Raw genomic sequence first — 18790 nt, 5'->3', positions numbered from 1 at the left:
TATATACAATAAAATGTGCATACAAGGTGGGGCTAAAGAAGGTCTACAGTTGTTTGTATGAAAAATAATACAATAATTGATAAACAATAACACAAGACTATATTCTGCTTCGCGTCCTTACAACTGTAAACCTATTTTTACCCCACCCTGTATTCTAAGCATTAATTCCATGAGTTTTGACAATTTTATACACCCATGTAGCCATCACCACCAACAAAATATAAACCTTTCCACCCCTCTAAGGGTGGAAGTCCACTGGTGTCCCTTCCAGTCAGTCCGGCCCCACCCTCCCAGCCAGGAGCTGGTTTCTGATTCCCATCTCCACGGACGCAGTCTAGCCTAGTCTGGGATCGCAAATGGAACCACAGCACGTATTCTTTTCTGTCTGGCTTTGTGTTCAACACACTGTATTTAACATTCACCCATGTTGTGTGTGTCAGCAGTTCATTCCTTACTACCGTTATCCACTGGGTGGATATATCAGCACAATTTGTTTATCGATTCTCTGGCTGATGGACTCTGGGGTTGTTTCCAGTGTTTGGCTATAATGAATAAGGCTGATGTGAATAAGTTCTTATACAAGTCCTTCTGTGTAGATTTTCATTTCCTTTGAGAGTTACTTAGGAGAGCAATTGTAGAGTCTTAGGGTAGGTGTATGTTAAACATTCCCAATAGAAATTTTACATTCCCAATAAGCATGTATGAAAGTTCCAGTTGAGCCTAACTAGGCAGTGGTGCAGTGGATAGAGCGTCGGACTGGGACACAGAGGACCCAGGTTTGAGACCCTGAGGTCACCAGCTTGAGCACGGGCTCATCTGGTTTGAGCAAAAGCTCACCAGCTTGAGCCCAAGGTCACTGGCTCGAGCAAGGGGTCACTCAGTCTGCTGTAGCCCCCAGGTCAAGGCACATATGAGAAAGCAATCAATGAATAACTAAGGAGCCGCAACAAAGAATTGATGGTTCTCATCTCTCTCCCTCCCTGTCTGTCCCTATCTATCCCTCTCTCTGACTCTGTCTCTGTTACCACAAAAAAAAAAAAAAAAAGAAAAAAAGAAAGAAAGAAAGAAAGTTCCAGTTGCTACATCTTCACCATCATTTGCTATTATGAATCCACTTAATCATTCTAATGGGTATGAAGTATTATCTCCTGATTTTAGGATGACGAATAATGGTGAGCACATTTTCATATGCTATTGGCTACTTTTCCACCATTGACTTGAGAGAGAGAGAAAGAGGGAAAGAAGAAGGGGGAGGGACAGAACATTAACTTGTTCTTTCACTTAGTTGTACAATCATTGGTTGCTTCTAATATGCGCCCTGACCAGGGATCAAACCCACTACATTGGCATGTTGGGATGATGCTTTACACACTATGCCACCTGGCCAGGGCCTATTTGTGTCTACTTTTTAAAAGTGTTTTTTAAGTCTTATGCCCATTTTTCAAAAACTAGATTAATTATCTTTTGATAATAGATGTATGAGAGTTCTTAATATGTATTGGATAAAAGCTTTTTACCAGAGATAAAATATAAAATAGCCCAAACATTTTTAGTCCATTTCCATGCCTATAATCCAAGAGAAATGAGAATAAAACTAATACAACAAGCATGGAAGGAAGAGCCTGCCTTCCTTTCAATTTTTTTTTTTGTTTTGTTTTGTTTCCACAAAACTGAGTCTATGAAGGGTCCGTGGGCTGCAGGAAGGTCCCGGAGGGCTCACTTGACCAGGCGTCTGTGGAGTGGAACGGGCGAGGGGCCCGTGAGGGGAGCAGAGTCAAGCCGAGGTGCTCACATCGGGTCGGAGAGGCTCAGATGTCTGGTGTCTTGGGAATCTGAATCTAAACCAAATGTGCAGAATGTCCAGGATTCCATATCCAGTGTTTCTATCTTCTTCTCCCCTTCCCTACCTTCCTCCGCAGTCCCTGCCCGACACCATAAGCGATGGGGCCCAAACCTGTTAGGCAGCCTGAAAAATGCGAATTTCAAGCTACTCAGCAGAACAGCCCGACTCCCAGGATCTAAAGGCTCTGCTCTGTGTATGATTTTCTCTTCCTGTTCCACCCACAGGCTGATGTGCAGGGCCTTGTATTAGTCTGATTTGTGGGTTTTTTCCTGATTGATTTGTGTATTTCTAATGTTTGCTGAAATTTAAATTATTCTCTTTTCTGTTTCTTCGGGGCATATTCTTTCACTGGGCTCCCCTCTCTACCTTCTTCTTGGGGTATGAAGCAGGCATACAACAGGCGCTCATTTTTTTTTTTTAAGGAAGAAGTTTGTTTTTGACCCTGAAGCTTACCTACTGCAAGCGAGGAAACCTAGCCTTCCAGCCGCACTGCATGCACTTCTGCTGCGGAAACCAGCCTGCTGCTCCACTCCCAGACCGAGAGGCAGCGCCGCCCTCTCCAGCCTCCTCCCCTGGTCCTCGGCCTTGACACGCCCCTGCCCCTCCTCCCAGTCTCTTCCAGCCCTCATTGCCTTCAGGGGCCTGAAACAACCCCCAGTCCCAGGTGTTTATCTCTGGCTTAGCTCAAAACACGGGGCATGGGCTAGTCTGCTCGTATGGAGACAAGACTCCAAAAAGAAAAACTGGGGAATCAATTTGGAGATTTAACTCCTTTTGGAAAAGAAATCTGAAAAAATTGGTTCAGGACTATAACTAGGCCCTGAACCAAATAAATGAAAGAACACATGGTGCCCACAGGGAGTTCAGCTTTTCATCAACCTATTTTGCTTCTCCTTCCACTCAATTAACTCCATCTCAGTGGCCGGCTCGCTCACTTCTGGCTCCAGGGCCTCTATCCCCCTTGCTCCCCTGAATTAATTGGAGTGTTAGGGGTACAATGACCTCTTTGAGAGATGCATTGGCAACATTTCTATTCTAACAATTGTCTACTCTAGAACCAAAGCCATTAGGGAAATCAGAGAAGGAGCTAAACAGAAATTAATAAAGGGTAAGAGGCAGTGAGAAAGGGAAAGGCTCACTTCAATGTGAAGCCAAGCCTTTCCCGCTAGACAAGATTCACTGAATCCAGCCTTCTGCTGCTAAAAACTGACCCTAGGAACTTGGCCCAGCAGCTGCCTTGGGCTCTGGTCTCAGGGGGCCCTCTCCATTGGTTCTCCCCACTTTCTGGTCTTTCTCAGTGTTGATATGTAGAGAATACTTTAGCCTTTCCCCTCCAAATGTTTTATTCTGTACCTGCCTGAATGAAAATTCACCTGCCCCTTCTCCTCCCACTTCCTGTAGTCTACTCCCATTATCTCAGCTCTTCGCTGTGACCTGCAAAGTTGGAAGTCTCACTGTGTAATCCCTTTCTTCAGATTGATTTAAGATGCTGGTGACTACGATAAAGATCATGGTCACGGCTGAAGAAGATACAGTACCTGTACATGTAGTAAGGAGTGGACAGTGTGGTAAGCAGTTGACTAACCTTTTTTTATTTAATCCTCATAGCAACTGTGACAGGACACTAAGGCCCAGAAAAGTCAGATCATTTCTCCTGGTCACAGAGCCAGTGGTGGCAGAGCTGAGTGCTAGACTAGAAAGTCCAGGGCTCTTTATTTTGCTTTATTTAGAAAATTAAATTTAACATGACACTGATCAATAAGAGTACATAGGTTTCCAGTAAACATTTCTATACCATTTGGACTGTTGATTGTGTTGTGTGTCCATCACCCAAAGTCCAGTGCTCTGAACCATGGTGTTCTATCAATAAGGCTGGTCTGAGAACTGACTCTGAGGCTATCTTTCTTTTTATTATGTTGCTTCAGAGAAGTGCCTATTTAACCTTTCCTGTTTTCTTCTTCAGAAAAGAACACCCTGCGTGATAATCCCATTTTCTTTACTTCTCGTGAACCTTTTAAATTAATCATGTATTCCTTGAAGAGATCAGTAAATTATGTGTTTGTGACTACATACAAATGCCAGGAATAATTTACCCTTGTTGGAAAACACACAGCCTTCCCCCAATAGGATATTTTTGTTTAAAACTTTGGTAATACTTTTCAAGCTGACTGTGCCAGATTACTTAGTATAGAGGCAATGTTAAGCAATCTAGAATTTTCTGATCTCTAGGAGCCTTTATCATGAACAGGAGATGCATCTGCGATAAGATCTTAGGATGTAAACAGCGGGGTGAGTGTGCAGCAGAGCAGCTTGTATGGCAAGGGCAATCAATGCCTTTGCTCCTCACACGGAGATCACCTTCGGCAAGAAACAACTGGGAAGAATAGGCGGGATGTTTAGCTGCTGACAATGTGGAGGCAAATGTATATATATGAAAATATACTGTGAAAAATAACAATAATGCCAATTACAATGTAGTAAAAAAGTGTTTATCAAGTGTCAGGAGCTTTGCTGAAAATGTTTTATGTGGGCCAGAAATTCTTATTCTTGTCCCCATTTCTCAGATGAGGCAACTGAGTTAGCAACTTGTCTAAGGCCACACAATTAGTAAAGTTGGTGAAACAGTTTTCAAGCCCGGGCAATCTGATTCAAAATGCTACATACTTGATGACAGTGCCATTCTGCCTCTCAGCAAGTGGTGCGTGAGTGTGTGCGTGTGTGTGTGTGCGTGTGTGTGTGCGTGTGTAATATATGTGTATGTGTGTATATAGCATACATTAAAGTCCAATCCCATTCCAATAAGAGTGGGAGGGAGGGTCCAAGGCATGTCACTGGGGTGAGACTGCTCTGAAATGCATGAATGATCAATTATAAAATGAGCATATTTCTGTTTTATGATGTATTTATTTTTACTAAGATGAGAAAAGTAAAAGCTGAACCTTCTCCGCTGGCCAACAAGTGACGGGTGAGGGGGAAAGACATACTGCAGTGAGAGAGACAGTTCCATTGCCTGGGTAGAACTATCTTGTCCATAATGGGTTTGTATATTGGTATAGCTTACCACTGTAAAACTAAAATAAACTAAATTACCATAGTCATTTATTTTTTATCTAAGAATATAAAGTTGTCTTCTGTAAAGCAATATACAAAATGATGAAATTAGTGAATTCAAATGCAGATTATTTTAAAGGTACATCATAGCATTTCCCTATTTTAGAAATATAATATCTAAAGAGTTAAAATAATGTAGCTATATAAAGACTTTTGGGGATATAACAAGAATTTTCTGAAAAAGCCAAAGGACTTGGCAGTAAAGAAATACGCTCAGTGGTTTCTAATTCTTGGCAACATAATGTAAGAACATGTTGCAACATGCTGTAATCATGAGTCCCAATGTTCAGTTACCTAATTTCTATTCCAGTTGGATAATCTGGATAATTAAATAACTTTCATTGCCAACTTCATGTTCTTTTCTTCATTATCATCATGATTAAAGTAACGCTGAGGTCTCTGACATAATCGTGACTGATGTGGAGGAGGCCCTGAGGGGTTCTTTTGTCCTTATCTTTGCCTCTTCATCAGTGTGGGACTTGTGGGAACCTGTCTGTCTTCCGGACCTGCCTCTGTGGAGGAGCTCCCACACGGCACTCATTCTTCACTCACGCTAGCGCTTACCGACGCTTCGGGGTCAGAATGCTCTTCTCCCCGTAAGCTCAGCACCTCACACTGCAGCTCACACTGGCTTCCTGCTGCTGCGTGCCCTGCGTCCCTACCGGAAACCAACCTAGATAATGTAACCCGACTTCAGTCTGCAGCCCCAGATCCACCCCATTACAGAGTGACATGAAAGTTTCCATCAGGGGTCTTTAATGATTTACTAAAAACATGACTTGCCAGAATAGTAAAGCTGTGTGAATAATCCTTAAAAAAACCACCACAACAAAAAATTGATAGAAGGGGAACCGCCCCTACAATGATCCTTAAAAATCAATTTGATAGAAGTCTAGAAGAGACTATCAAATAAATATTTTGTGCAGACTTTGGCTTATTTTATTGTATTTATTCTGCATTTCCTTCGCAAAGGATCTGAGACACATTCAGAAAATGCTCTAGTGATCCATAGGAGGAAGCCACAAGACTGACCTCAAACAGATCTCATTTCCCTTCTTGATGTAGTTATCATGGTGGTGGGTGGGAGAAATACTGCAAACATGGAGAACGGCTTTGCAGATTCTCACACTGTAGCTATGGAAGAAAAGGTTACGAAACAGGACTAGATGGTGTGGCCCTGGGAGGATCCACAGTCAAGAGAATGACTGTGCAGCCCCACGGCTCTGTGTCCCTGGGGGAGGACGGGAAGCCCAGCCTGACCTGGCCAATATTCAAATGGCCACAGTAATAAATTAAATTTATTTTGATAGGCTGAAGATCCAACAAAAAAGTAAAATTTGAGAGGGACAATTATAAAAAGCTTTCACTTAGGTTAATGAAAAGTTGGTGTCACTAGCATGGTGATAGCGGAGGAAAAGGGGGAGGGGAGGTGGAAGAGGGTGGGGGGTAAATGGTGATGGAAGGAGGCTTCACTGGGGGAGGTGGACACACAATACACAGATGATGCATTATAGAACTGTACACCTGAAACCTATACAACTGTATTAACCAGTGTCACTCCAGTAAATTCAATAACACAAAAGTCAGAGTATGTGAAGCAATTACCTTGAAAAAACAACCAGGGGCTTTTCAGAGAGCACAGCCTAGACAAGACAGGGGATGCAGTCACCGAGAAGTCCCCTAAGGCCTGAGCTGTGCTAGGAGAGAGCCAGTGTTCTCACCACGCCTCATCCAGGTGTCTGGTAAGCTGGGCATGCGACCAGGACAGTCAGGTGTCCGGAAACCACGTCACATCCAGAAAGAGGTGAATAAATTGGAAATACGTACCACAGAGAAAGGCTGATGATGAAGAGAACTTCTCATCAGATTTTTAGAGTTGGAGAAGACTGCAGAAATAACTTACACAGTCTCAATGTTTATCAGATAAAGGAAAAGAGGCCTGCGATGACCCTTTTCAAATACGTTTCAGGCTGCCAAATAAAAGAGGGAGCTGATTTGTCCTGTTTTCCCGGGGAGCAGATCCAGGACCAAAGAGTAGGAGGGCGAAGAAGTCCTGAGCTCCCTCCTGCACCTCCCCTTCTCCGGGCTCTGGAAATACCCTGATATAGGCTGGCCACCGACTTTTACCTGTCCTCTAGGACTCTCCTGGGAAACCTCCCACGGCTGACAAAGCTACGAACTCCTGCCTCTGTGCTCCCATCCAACAGTGAGCCGCTCCCTTTCATTGAATCATCACAGCATATGATGGCTCTGTTTCCTTGTTTCTCCCCAACTAGCCCCCAATGTCAGAGATCGCATCCTCAATGCCCAGTATGGTTTTTGGTACATAGTAGGCACTCACTAAATGTCTACTGAGTTGAATTTCTATCAGACAAAAGGTTGATTGGGTGATCTCCTTCAAATATAAAATGCTAAGGGCATCTGCATACAACCAGTTAAAAAGAGTTGAGACCACCAGTCAATTACAACCGGTTTTCTCTCCTCTAGGAAGAATTTTCTTTCTTGAAGGCCATTTTCTCCCAGCCTCGGCCAGGCCCCAACTTGTCCTAATGTGTAGCCCACAGATTTATAATTGGCTATTCCGTTCCTTACAAATCAGACTAATTGCACAGATTAGTTTCTCAGGTGCACTGAGCATACTTTGATTATAATTATAGAGTCAGAGATGTAAAAGGAAGACCATAACCGTGACCCATTTTTCATCAAGTCCCTTGTTAACACTATCTTTCTTGGTGTCGTGTCCATCCTCTCCAATGTGGGTCTGCCCACCCAAGGGGTGCTCAACATTATCTGTTGATAATAAAGACAAAAATTCTCTCTATAAATAGGTATATATATTATATTATGTATACATATTAGATCAAACCCCCCAAAAAGATAGGAAATTTCTCTAAACTTCCACTAGCCGACGGAAGTCTCCGTCCAACGCAGGGCCGACAGTGTGGTAGGACAGAGCCCCACAGGAAGAGGGGGGCCCCCGTGCAGAGGGGCTGGCGGGCTCATGTGTTCAGTTGCTTTCATCATATTTCAAATTATTGCTCTTTCCATGTGACCAGTAAATGGATTTACCTATTATCTAGTTTTAACTCAATGAACCTTCACAAAAAGACACATGGTTTAACAAAGTTCTTCAAAGCTTGAAGATAATCCTAATCCTGAAAGCACAGAGAACTCTGAACCCACATGATGGGGGAGAGGAACAAGGACAATCTAATCAGACCTGTCAAGAAACCAGGTGAAAACAAAAAATAACTGGAAATGATCCAGAAGATATTTGAAGTATGGAACCACAGCTTCTAATGAAAGAGCGAGTCTTTACCCTGAGGGCATGCTGAGTTTTGAGATGATTAGTCTGTGATGGTAAAACATGTATAATTTATACACTAATAATATAGGGGATTGCAAGTTCAAAATTATTTTATCGAGAGGGCGCATAATCAAAAGAGCTTGGAGACCACTAGACTGTTCTTACTTCTAGAAATAATTTTTGAATTTCTTTCTGATCATTATGATCAATTATAGGAAACTTGAAATGCATGGAAGCATCAAAAACAAGAAAAAAATTATCCATATTCCTACCATCACTAAAAAAACATTATTTGTATTTAGTGAGTGCTTTTATCATAACCATTTCATTGACAATGTTTTTCACAGAAGGAGGCTGACCCTACAGAAAAAGCACTTCACAGAACATCCACAGGCCACTTGGTCTAGTCTCTGTGGCGTCTAACAAGCTAGTCAGGAATGCAGCCGCAGTCCTGTTTTTTTTGTTTGTTTTGTTTTTAGTCCTGGTTTTTTAACAGTTGCCTAATCCATTTGGGGTAAGTTTCACTCTTACTGAGGGTGCCCTATAACTTCACCCCGGGTTACACTGTGGGAGCTGTACACATCATTCTTACTGAGTAGGAGAGTGGTGCAGCAATTCCTATATTATCTTAAGTCTTACATTAAATAGCCCGTGTCAGCCATTCAGTGATACGGTTAAGATCTAAGCCAGGCTTAGGTCTCCAGAAGCCAGGGGAGCAGGCCTGCTCTGGTTGCCGGTAATCCCCAGGAATTCGAGTATGTGCAGCAGATTCCTTTCTCTGGGGGAGGGACCCTAGCTGCCGGCCCTGCAGCCACAGCTCCTGCCCTGCCTTCTGTCAGCTCCGACTGTCTCTCGCTGCGGACACCACCCCCAGCTTCACATTCTGAAACTCCTCTAGATAGCTGTTCTTCATCCCCACCCTAGCTGGGATTTGAAATAATCTCACCACCCTCAAAAATAACTTCTGACAACCTGACTCGAAACAGAACTTTTCCATAGGTTTGCCAGGATTTCCATTTTTATCCAAGATGAAATGCACCCAAAATGGGGAACAAGACCCCTCCACTGCCTGAACCGGAGGGGCAGAGCCGAGGCACTACCTTTCTCTCCCTCGTTTCATCAGACTCTCATCCCAGTTCCCCGCTTTTCCTCTACTGCATCTATAGCCCGCTGCCCAAGGGGCCCAGGATTCGGGGGGGCAGGAGGGTTTTTGTGCAAAGGCTGAAGAATGCAAATCCACAATTTAAATATCAAGCTCCCCTACCGCAACATTGAAATAAGATCCATTTGACTTAAAGTTAGCTTTTTTAAATGGTATTTTTTTGCATATACTTTGGATTCTTTTTTCAGGAGTGAAATTGGACTTCCTCAGAATCCCTGCAGGCAAGCCCACCTGAGCAATGTCCCCGGCTGATGTCGGGGTACAGCCCGGGGCAGAGCGAAGCTAACCAACGCATTCTGGAGATAAACCAGCAGCCCTGACCTCAAAACCATAGCCCGCTAATGAAATAACACTTAAACATCCAACTCTCAGATTGTCTCCTTCCCCTTAAGCATTTTTTTTTTATGTGGACCTGGAATAACAGGAAAGTAAATAAAGAATACAACTGATGCCTGACCTGTGGTGGCGCAGTGGATAAAGCATTGACCTGGAATGTTGAGGTCACTGGTTCAAAACCCCGGGCTTGCCCAGTCAAGGCATATACAAGAAGCAACAACCACCTGATGCTTCTCCGACTTCTCCCCTACCACCTTTCTCTCTCTCTCTCTCTCTCTCTCTCTCCTCTCTCTAATATCAATAAGTAAAACCTTAAAAAAATACAACAGCAAAATCAGCACACATGCTAAGCACCTCCCCTTGGGTGTGTCAGGCTCTGTGGTTGAAGTGGAGCTTCCGAAGGGCTGTGGGGTGCCCAGGCCTTCCACACTGCAGTCAATGTAGCCTCCACTTACTTCTGAGAGTTTTATTCCCAATGGCCAAAGACTAGTAACTCACATGCCCTCTCCTGTCCTCATCGCCTTGGCCACCCTGCCTTTACGAAGTCCACTGTATTCACTCCTGGCTGCATGCCAATATCTCTCATTTTCTACTGGCATTTAAATTGTCCTTTCAATATATGTTTAGTAGTACTTGACACCCGAAGTCCTTTTGAATATAGATTCAAAATAAACTAAAAATAAAAAGGATAAATTCACCTAATGTTGGAAAGGATAGTCGAGATCCAGATTGAAAGGCTGATATTTTCTTCTGTCCCACAGATGGTCCAGGAGGAACCTTTCACAACATGAACTCTCTAAGCAAGGACCTGCAGTGCTGTCTGGAGCGGGGGGCTGCTGATGAGAAGGGGAAGCAAGGACCTGCAGTGCCGTCCGGGGGGGGGGGTGTGCTGATGAGAAGGGGAAGCAAGGACCCGCAGTGCCGTCCAGGGGGGTGCTGATGAGAAGGGGAAGCAAGGACCTGCAGTGCCGTCCGGGGGGGGGGTGTGCTGATGAGAAGGGGAAGCAAGGACCTGCAGTGCCGTCCGGGGGGGGGGTGCTGATGAGAAGGGGAAGCAAGGACCTGCAGTGCCGTCCGGGGTGGGGGTGCTGATGAGAAGGGGAAGCAAGGACCCGCAGTGCCGTCCGAGGGGGGTGCTGATGAGAAGGGGAAGCAAGGACCCGCAGTGCCGTCCGGGGGGGTGCTGATGAGAAGGGGAAGCAAGGACCCGCAGTGCCGTCCGGGGAGGGGGGTGCTGATGAGAAGGGGAAGCAAGGACCCGCAGTGCCGTCCGGGGGGGTGCTGATGAGAAGGGGAAGCAAGGACCCGCAGTGCCGTCTGGGGGGTGTGCTGATGAGAAGGGGAAGCAAGGACCCGCAGTGCCGTCCAGGGGGGTGCTGATGAGAAGGGGAAGCAAGGACCTGCAGTGCCGTCCGGGGGGGGGGTGCTGATGAGAAGGGGAAGCAAGGACCTGCAGTGCCGTCCGGGGGGGGGTGCTGATGAGAAGGGGAAGCAAGGACCTGCAGTGCCGTCCGGGGGGGGGGGTGTGCTGATGAGAAGGGGAAGCAAGGACCCGCAGTGCCGTCCAGGGGGGTGCTGATGAGAAGGGGAAGCAAGGACCTGCAGTGCCGTCCGGGGGGGGGGGTGTGCTGATGAGAAGGGGAAGCAAGGACCTGCAGTGCCGTCCGGGGGGGGGGTGCTGATGAGAAGGGGAAGCAAGGACCTGCAGTGCCGTCCGGGGTGGGGGTGCTGATGAGAAGGGGAAGCAAGGACCCGCAGTGCCGTCCGAGGGGGGTGCTGATGAGAAGGGGAAGCAAGGACCCGCAGTGCCGTCCGGGGGGGTGCTGATGAGAAGGGGAAGCAAGGACCCGCAGTGCCGTCCGGGGAGGGGGGTGCTGATGAGTAGGGGAAGCAAGGACCCGCAGTGCCGTCCGGGGGGGGTGCTGATGAGAAGGGGAAGCAAGGACCCGCAGTGCCGTCTGGGGGGTGTGCTGATGAGAAGGGGAAGCAAGGACCCGCAGTGCCGTCCAGGGGGGTGCTGATGAGAAGGGGAAGCAAGGACCTGCAGTGCCGTCCGGGGGGGGGGGTGCTGATGAGAAGGGGAAGCAAGGACCTGCAGTGCCGTCCGGGGGGGGGTGCTGATGAGAAGGGGAAGCAAGGACCTGCAGTGCCGTCCGGGGTGGGGGTGCTGATGAGAAGGGGAAGCAAGGACCCGCAGTGCCGTCCGGGGGGGGGTGCTGATGAGAAGGGGAAGCAAGGACCCGCAGTGCCGTCCGGGGGGGTGCTGATGAGAAGGGGAAGCAAGGACCCGCAGTGCCGTCCGGGGGGGGGGTGCTGATGAGAAGGGGAAGCAAGGACCCGCAGTGCCGTCCGGGGGGGTGCTGATGAGAAGGGGAAGCAAGGACCCGCAGTGCCGTCTGGGGGGGGTGCTGATGAGAAGGGGAAGCAAGGACCCGCAGTGCCGTCTGGGGGGGGTGCTGATGAGAAGGGGAAGCAAGGACCTGCAGTGCCGTCCGGGGGGGGGGGTGCTGATGAGAAGGGGAAGCAAGGACCTGCAGTGCCGTCCGGGGGGGGGTGCTGATGAGAAGGGGAAGCAAGGACCTGCAGTGCCGTCGGGGGGGGGGGGTGCTGATGAGAAGGGGAAGCAAGGACCTGCAGTGCCGTGTGTGGGGGGGTGCTGATGAGAAGGGGAAGATCGTGGGAGAGGATGGGAAGGAAGACCTATCTAGGACTGCTTTGCTTTCACAGTTTCCATTCTAAATATAAACACTATTGGTCTCTGAAAAAGGATTGAAGAAAAGGGCAGCTGTTGCCAGGACAGTTTTCTGGTCCTGTGTGGGATGGTGATATTGGAACTTTCAACATTAAAAAAAGACATTTTCCTTCCACACCAGTTCCAAGAAAATTTCCACAGTCATTGCTGCAAAGCCCAGTCCCAGGCATCCACAGCCCCAGCTCGGAGGAGATGGTTGAAATGCAAAACAAAATTTTAAAAATTGGTGGAGAGACCACTAGATTTCCCTTCTACCACACCAGCCGGCAGCCAAGAGGGGACAGTGCTTTTCATTTAACCCTGTGCCATCCCGGAGAAGGTCAAAGCACCTGCGCGTCTGATCCTCTTCACACCCAGGAACCCTACTGACCTGGCTGTAGTTACTGTTTCAGAGCAAAAAATAATAAACGGTGGATACAATTTGGGACAGATATGAACAGGTGTCACAAAGGGGACATAACTGCCAGAACACCCTCTTCTGACCTTTCAGAATGAACAGAAGCGGTGACCACCAAGTGGCCTCAGCACAGACTTACTGAGGATACACACAGGTCCTCCTCCCTGTGGCTCCGGGGACTTCCTGGCTGCGGTATGATGTTATCTCACCTCTGATCTATAGCCATGATCTGAGCAGACCTCCTAATTTTAACTCCTACTTACTCATGAAGATAGAGAATTCGAGGCTTCTACCTCAGTCCCCAAAGAGCCAACTCCATGGTTTTTCAGGAACCAAAGCGCCAAGAGTCCAAAACACACCAACCCAAACCTTCTCAGTGAAGCTGTCCCAGACAGTAAAACAGAGGAAGTCTGCTTGGCAGGGGAGGTGAGAGGGGTGGAGGACTACAATGAGGTGGAACGTGAACCTGCTGATTTCTATGCATGCACCCTGGATGCACCACTCCTTCTAAGCCACTGCTGCTGCCAGTGGCTTCCCAGACCCTGGGGCGGTGCCCCGGTCCAGCGGCAGGCCCTATGCAGGTCCCTATCAGGCCCCCGGCGCTCCCACGACCGCACCACCCCCCGCTCCCCACCATCTCTACCTCGATGGTGTACTGCTCAAAGATGCGCAGCTGCAGGAAAATGTCCAGCTTGATCTTCCGCTCGTGGAAGAGCTCTTCCATCTGCACCTGGGCATCGTCCAGCTGCTGCAGGACGGACTCGATGTGGCTGATGGAGCTACTGTGCGGTGTCTTGTTGTTGGACACAGCCGAGTCCCTGTGGCAGAGGGCAAGAAAAGAAGGGAGGGGCCTGGCCATGTTAACCGTGGTAGAGGGGCAGGGGGCCTTCCTATTCTGAACAGCTGAGTCACTCAGTGACAGACATTTATCAAATTCCTACTGTGAGCCAGGCACTATCTGCTCAGTGGGTGAACCAAAGGTACACGGAGCCTCTTTGGGTTCACAGCACAGCAGCTCCAAGACGAGCTGCTCTCCTACTCCTCAGACAGAATTATAAAAAGGATCAAGTGAAATAATGTATGTGCAAGGGCTCTACACGGCATAAAACATTAGAGAAATGGAATGAGTCCATGCATATATGCGGTCTGATACGTACAGTTTTAATGTACACACATATACATGCATGAAAGGAGACACATTAGAAGCATAATAAAAACTCTTCCCAGTTTCACTTCACAGGATTACTGTTAAAGTCAGATCATGGCTGCCAAAATTATTCATCCACTTCACATGCGATGCTACAGTTACAGGCCAGCGCTATCATGCAGGCTATAGTTAGAAAAACATGGGGCCTGCGGACCGCAAGCCTGGTTCAGTCCCCCTGACAGACAGGCGCTAGTGCTCTTGGGAAATGTCCTCCCTGAGCCTCGGCTGCCTCCTGCAAAGCGAACTTAACAATCCCTGCCCTGCTCACTTCACAGTTTGAGTGTGAACGTGCTCTGCGACCAGTGACGTGCAGCATGAATGACTGCTCATCCCGAAGGGACACGAGTGGAGTATCAGGTGCTGACGGGGGCACAGGCTTGACTGGGGAGAGGAGAGGGCAGGGCAGAGGGCACAAGAGGCTGGGCAGCAACGAGTTTCCAAGAAGGATGAGTGCGGATCTGGAAGAAAAGGATGGATCCAGCCAGGAAGATGGGAGGGGTACGATTTCTGAGCAGGGGGAGTCTATACAAAAGTATCAGGGGGAGGTGACGTGCTGTAGAGGGGAACCAAGAGGTAAACATATTGACCTGCTCAGAGAAGGGAGGTGGCGGTGAGACTGCCGAAGAGATCATTGCAACAGGAAAACTAGACGTTAAGAAGTTAACATTCTATAGGGCCTGAAGCTAGAGCCCTAAAACTTGAGTAAGCTAGAGCCCTAAAACTTGAAATAAATGGGCACATTCACTATTTTGCAACATCTTGCTTTCTAAAACAATTTAATAAGTCAGAGGACAAGGCGGGGAGTCATTGGTTTTGAATCCTCTCTTCATTCAGGGACTCCTGATTCCACCTCCAAAGCCTGGCCTATCTGGTCATGACCCCCCTCCCCATCGCCTGGACACCCCGGTCAGGAAAGGAACGTGAGGGGTGCACTCCATACTATGCATCACGTAGGTCTGGAGGACTGTGCTATCGGGAGGCCTGTTCTCCCGGCCTGCTCTCCAGAAGGCAGAGCATCACTTTGACAGCACCCATGTCAGGGGCACACTCACCAGGAATCACAGAGGTGATGGGAAGCCACCTTAGGGATCAAGGAGCAGGGCCAGACCTAGAGAAGTGGGGACCTAGAGAAGACGCGAGCCCCCGGCTGCGTGAGGCAGCCTGCCAAGGCCCACTGGGCACCATTTCATTCTTTTTCTCTTTGGCTGGTCTTGACATCAGGGAGGAGAGCCCAGGTCAGGTTAGTGGGGAATAAAAGGTCCCCAGTGGGTCTCGGTTACACGCCTATGTCCTCTCTGAAATCCATGGACCTTAAGCTTGTGGAACTGGTGCCTTCGCCATTTCCAAGTGGCCTTCTGCCCTCAGGCACGGTGCACGGTGGGCAGTTGTTAGAGCAAGTGGCATCTCCATAGACCCAGCCCCACAGAGAATAAAGTCAGCCAAGCTTGTGAAAAGTGTTTGCAGAGAAAACACAAAGCTATCACAAAATTCCTGTGCAGACAGACCTCCTAGAGAGAGCCCCTTAATTACACAGATGAAGCACCTGAGACCCGGAGTGATTAAGTGACTGCCCATTATTTGGAATACTCTTCAAAAAAAAATAATAACAGTGGAGTTTCCTAGGCAGGCAGACAGAATTGTCAGGTGTTATATATTCAGGCGGATGAATCGGGGGACCAAGGGAAAGAGGCTGTCTAGTTAGTATGCAGCAGGATGCTTCAGAGCATCTCATGTGCATATTTAGAACAGAAATAATTAATTTCCAACAGAAAAACATACCAGGGCAACTGAAAGGTAAGTTCTCATTGTTTATTTAATTAGACAACTGATATGGGGTGGGGGAGCCCTCTCGATTCAAGCTATTCCCTTGGGCCCCAGTGTTGGCCTGGGTCTTGTTGATGAGATGATTTCTGTCCAGAGCTGGCAGAGGTCCCAACACTCAGTGATGTGGGGACAGGAACAAGTCCCTGCGGGCAAGCGTCATTAGCACCATCAAATTCTGTTCAGACAGCACCTGGGCAAAGGCTGGCTGCTGAGGGCTTGCTCAAGGCCTCCTGACACTGTTTCTGAGGGGTCGGAGCCCGTGACAGGAACAGGAAACTAGATAGTAATACCAACAGGAGGCAATGGTGGGGATGATTCTAAATGATTATAAGGTTTTAGACAGGAATTTCCTTATTAGTTATGTTTTTTCATGTTGATACAGGAGGATTTTTATTTTCTGAGCAGCAAGGAATGGTGGAAAGGTCCTAAGCGGGTAATGAAGAGCAGAATAGGACATCACATTCTCATGGGTCAAAGCCAACCATTTTTGGTCACATTTGGCCAACTGGGGCACTGGAGTTCAGAATTCAGCCTGAGACCAGATGCCAAAGAACACTATACTCCATAATGGCCCTTTCTCCATGTGACTAAATATGATGTAATTTTTAAAAAATTACTATTTATTATTTTTTTTAGGTGAGAGGAGGGGAGATAATGAGGCAGATTCCCACATGTGCCCCAACTGGGATCCACCAGGCAACTCTATCTAGGGCCGATGCTAGAGTACTGAGCTATTTTTAGTGCCTGAGGCTGATATGCTGAGACCAACTGAGCTATCTTCAGCATGCAGGGCCATGCTCAAACCAATTGAGCACTAGCTGTGAAATGCGAAGAAAGCAAGAAGGGGGAGAGGGAAGGGGGAGAGAAGGAAGAGAGGGAAGTGGGAAGAAGCAGATGGTCACTTCTCCTGTGTGCCTTGACTGGGAATCGAACCCTGGACGTCCATATGCTGGGACTATAATCTATCCATTGAGCCAACCACCAGGGCCATATGCTGTAATTCTTAAGGGAGATGTTATTTATTTTTCTGTTCAATATTGTTAATCTTTGTTGTAATTATATTACTATTGATTGATGAACAACGTGAATGATAAATAATGCTTTGGAACATTAGTGAATTTTCTGTTTACTGTTTCATTTTAAATTCAAATTAAATGGGTACAGGCATTTTTACATCTGACAGATGGAGAAACAGAGGATCACACAAGATCACAAAGCTGGTTGTGGCTGAGCCGAGACCGGGACATGACTTATCTCACGTCTAGTCCGAGGCATTTCCCACTGGAAAGCACTGCCCATGCTGACCTGGCCTCGCCGGGCTCCCCCAGGGAGGGAGGCGCTGACCTGAGCTGCTGGATAAGGTCTTCGCCTTCCTTGATGACGTTGAGCGTGGCATCCAGAGTGGCGGTCTGCTGCTGCTGGAACTGCTTGATCAGTTCCTGGACCGCGTCCACTGAGTCAGCACAGACATCCTCCAGCATCTCCTTCTGAAGGTCTTCCATCCATGTCCACAACTGTGGGAGAGAGAGGAGACCCCACTCAGGAAGGACAGGAGAGGCCAGGGCCGGGGCAAGGGCAAGAAAGTTGGATTGGGGTCACGCCACCCACTCCAGCCAGTCAGTACAATGCCAGACTGCCCTCCTCAGCACACTGAGGGTTGGTGTGTGCTTCGCGTTTATATTTATTACCTATCTTGGCTAAGGTTATTCCATTAGTGTTGTAGTCCCTAAGGATGGAAGCGCCCTTGGCTTGGCTTCCCAGTGGTTGAGGGAAACTTGGGTCTCAGAGCAGGGAGATCACTCCTCTTTGAGAGACTGGGAAGAACAGGAGACTGTGATGAACATATTAGTTCATTGTTCAGAAAGGAGCAAAGAGAGGGCTCTGCACATTTCCTCCAGCTGCTAGATGTCAAGTCCTAGAAATTTATCACTTTGCAAACAGGTAAAAATAAATGTGATGCTCAATAAGAACCAAATGAAGATTAATTAAGGGAATACAGGCTCTGTTCAATCATGTTGTTCTTCACAGGACTGCCAGGTTGGTTAGAAATTTGAATGCTGAAGATGTAGCTTATCTCAACTTCAGTATAAGGACGTTTCCCCCATGATATTCAAGATGAAGGAGTGCGGCCAGGATGTTACCATCAGACAACTTTAAGATAGCTAAGTATAGTGTTCTCAACAGAATAGGCACTGGAAAGACTGAAGCGTTGAACTGCATTACTGAAAACTCATTCACGGGTAGCTCTGCCTCATACTGAAAACAGGCCTTCAGTGCCTGCCACAGTGCTCCACTCTAACTCCTACTGAGTCCTCCGTACATGATGGAGGGCAAGGCGGTCTGCTGTTTGCTTAGAAACAAAGAGCCTTCAGCTGGCTGGCAAGAAAGATAAGCTCAGGGCTCTACTAGGATGAAAAAAAAAAAAAAACCAGCAAGAGAAAAAATTGATGGAGTCAGAAGATGGAGATTTGGGCTCCTGTTTTTCCCATAACTTGTGGTGCCTTTGAGTAAATCACTACACCCTTCGCTCGCCATGGCTCACGTGTATAATAGGTTGGGGAAACATAAAATGAAATTGTTCTGGCTCTAACGTTCTGTAAATTAAAAACAGATAAATATCGACCTTGAGAATATTACCTCATCTATTTGGTTTCATATGGTAAATCATGGTATGGCCTTGGTAATAAGGGGTGAGAAAAGGAATAATAGAGACAAAAATAGTCTTATTTTGGATAAGCTATTATTTATTCTCCCCCCCCCCCTGTTTTTATTGTTGTATTTTTCTTTAGACAGGGGACCCTGGATGTGGCAGAAGAGGTTGAGTTTACAAGACTGATAAGCCCTGGAGGTA

The 18790-nt window shown here is 47.3% G+C and overlaps 1 protein-coding gene across 24 annotated transcripts in view; it reads right to left on the bottom strand.

The window, feature by feature from the left end:
* KALRN (kalirin RhoGEF kinase) overlaps window positions 1-18790 on the bottom strand; it is a 735103-nt gene that overhangs the window by 320106 nt on the left and 396207 nt on the right. For 20 of the 24 annotated variants that reach the window (XM_066240737.1, XM_066240739.1, XM_066240722.1 and 17 more), the window contains 2 exons: window positions 17245-17453; window positions 13552-13726 (listed from right to left, as the gene is read on the bottom strand). In XM_066240737.1, the coding sequence (XP_066096834.1) occupies window positions 13552-13726; window positions 17245-17453 (384 nt within the window). The remainder of the gene's footprint in view (window positions 1-13551; window positions 13727-17244; window positions 17454-18790) is intronic. The other 4 variants (XM_066240742.1, XM_066240743.1, XM_066240727.1 and 1 more) reach the window with 1 other exon arrangement.

The sequence above is a fragment of the Saccopteryx bilineata genome, chromosome 8 (assembly GCF_036850765.1).
Source record: "Saccopteryx bilineata isolate mSacBil1 chromosome 8, mSacBil1_pri_phased_curated, whole genome shotgun sequence".
NCBI lineage: Eukaryota > Metazoa > Chordata > Mammalia > Chiroptera > Emballonuridae > Saccopteryx > Saccopteryx bilineata.
Note: the sequence above shows the minus strand (reverse complement) of the source record. Positions and strands in the feature narration are given on the sequence as shown.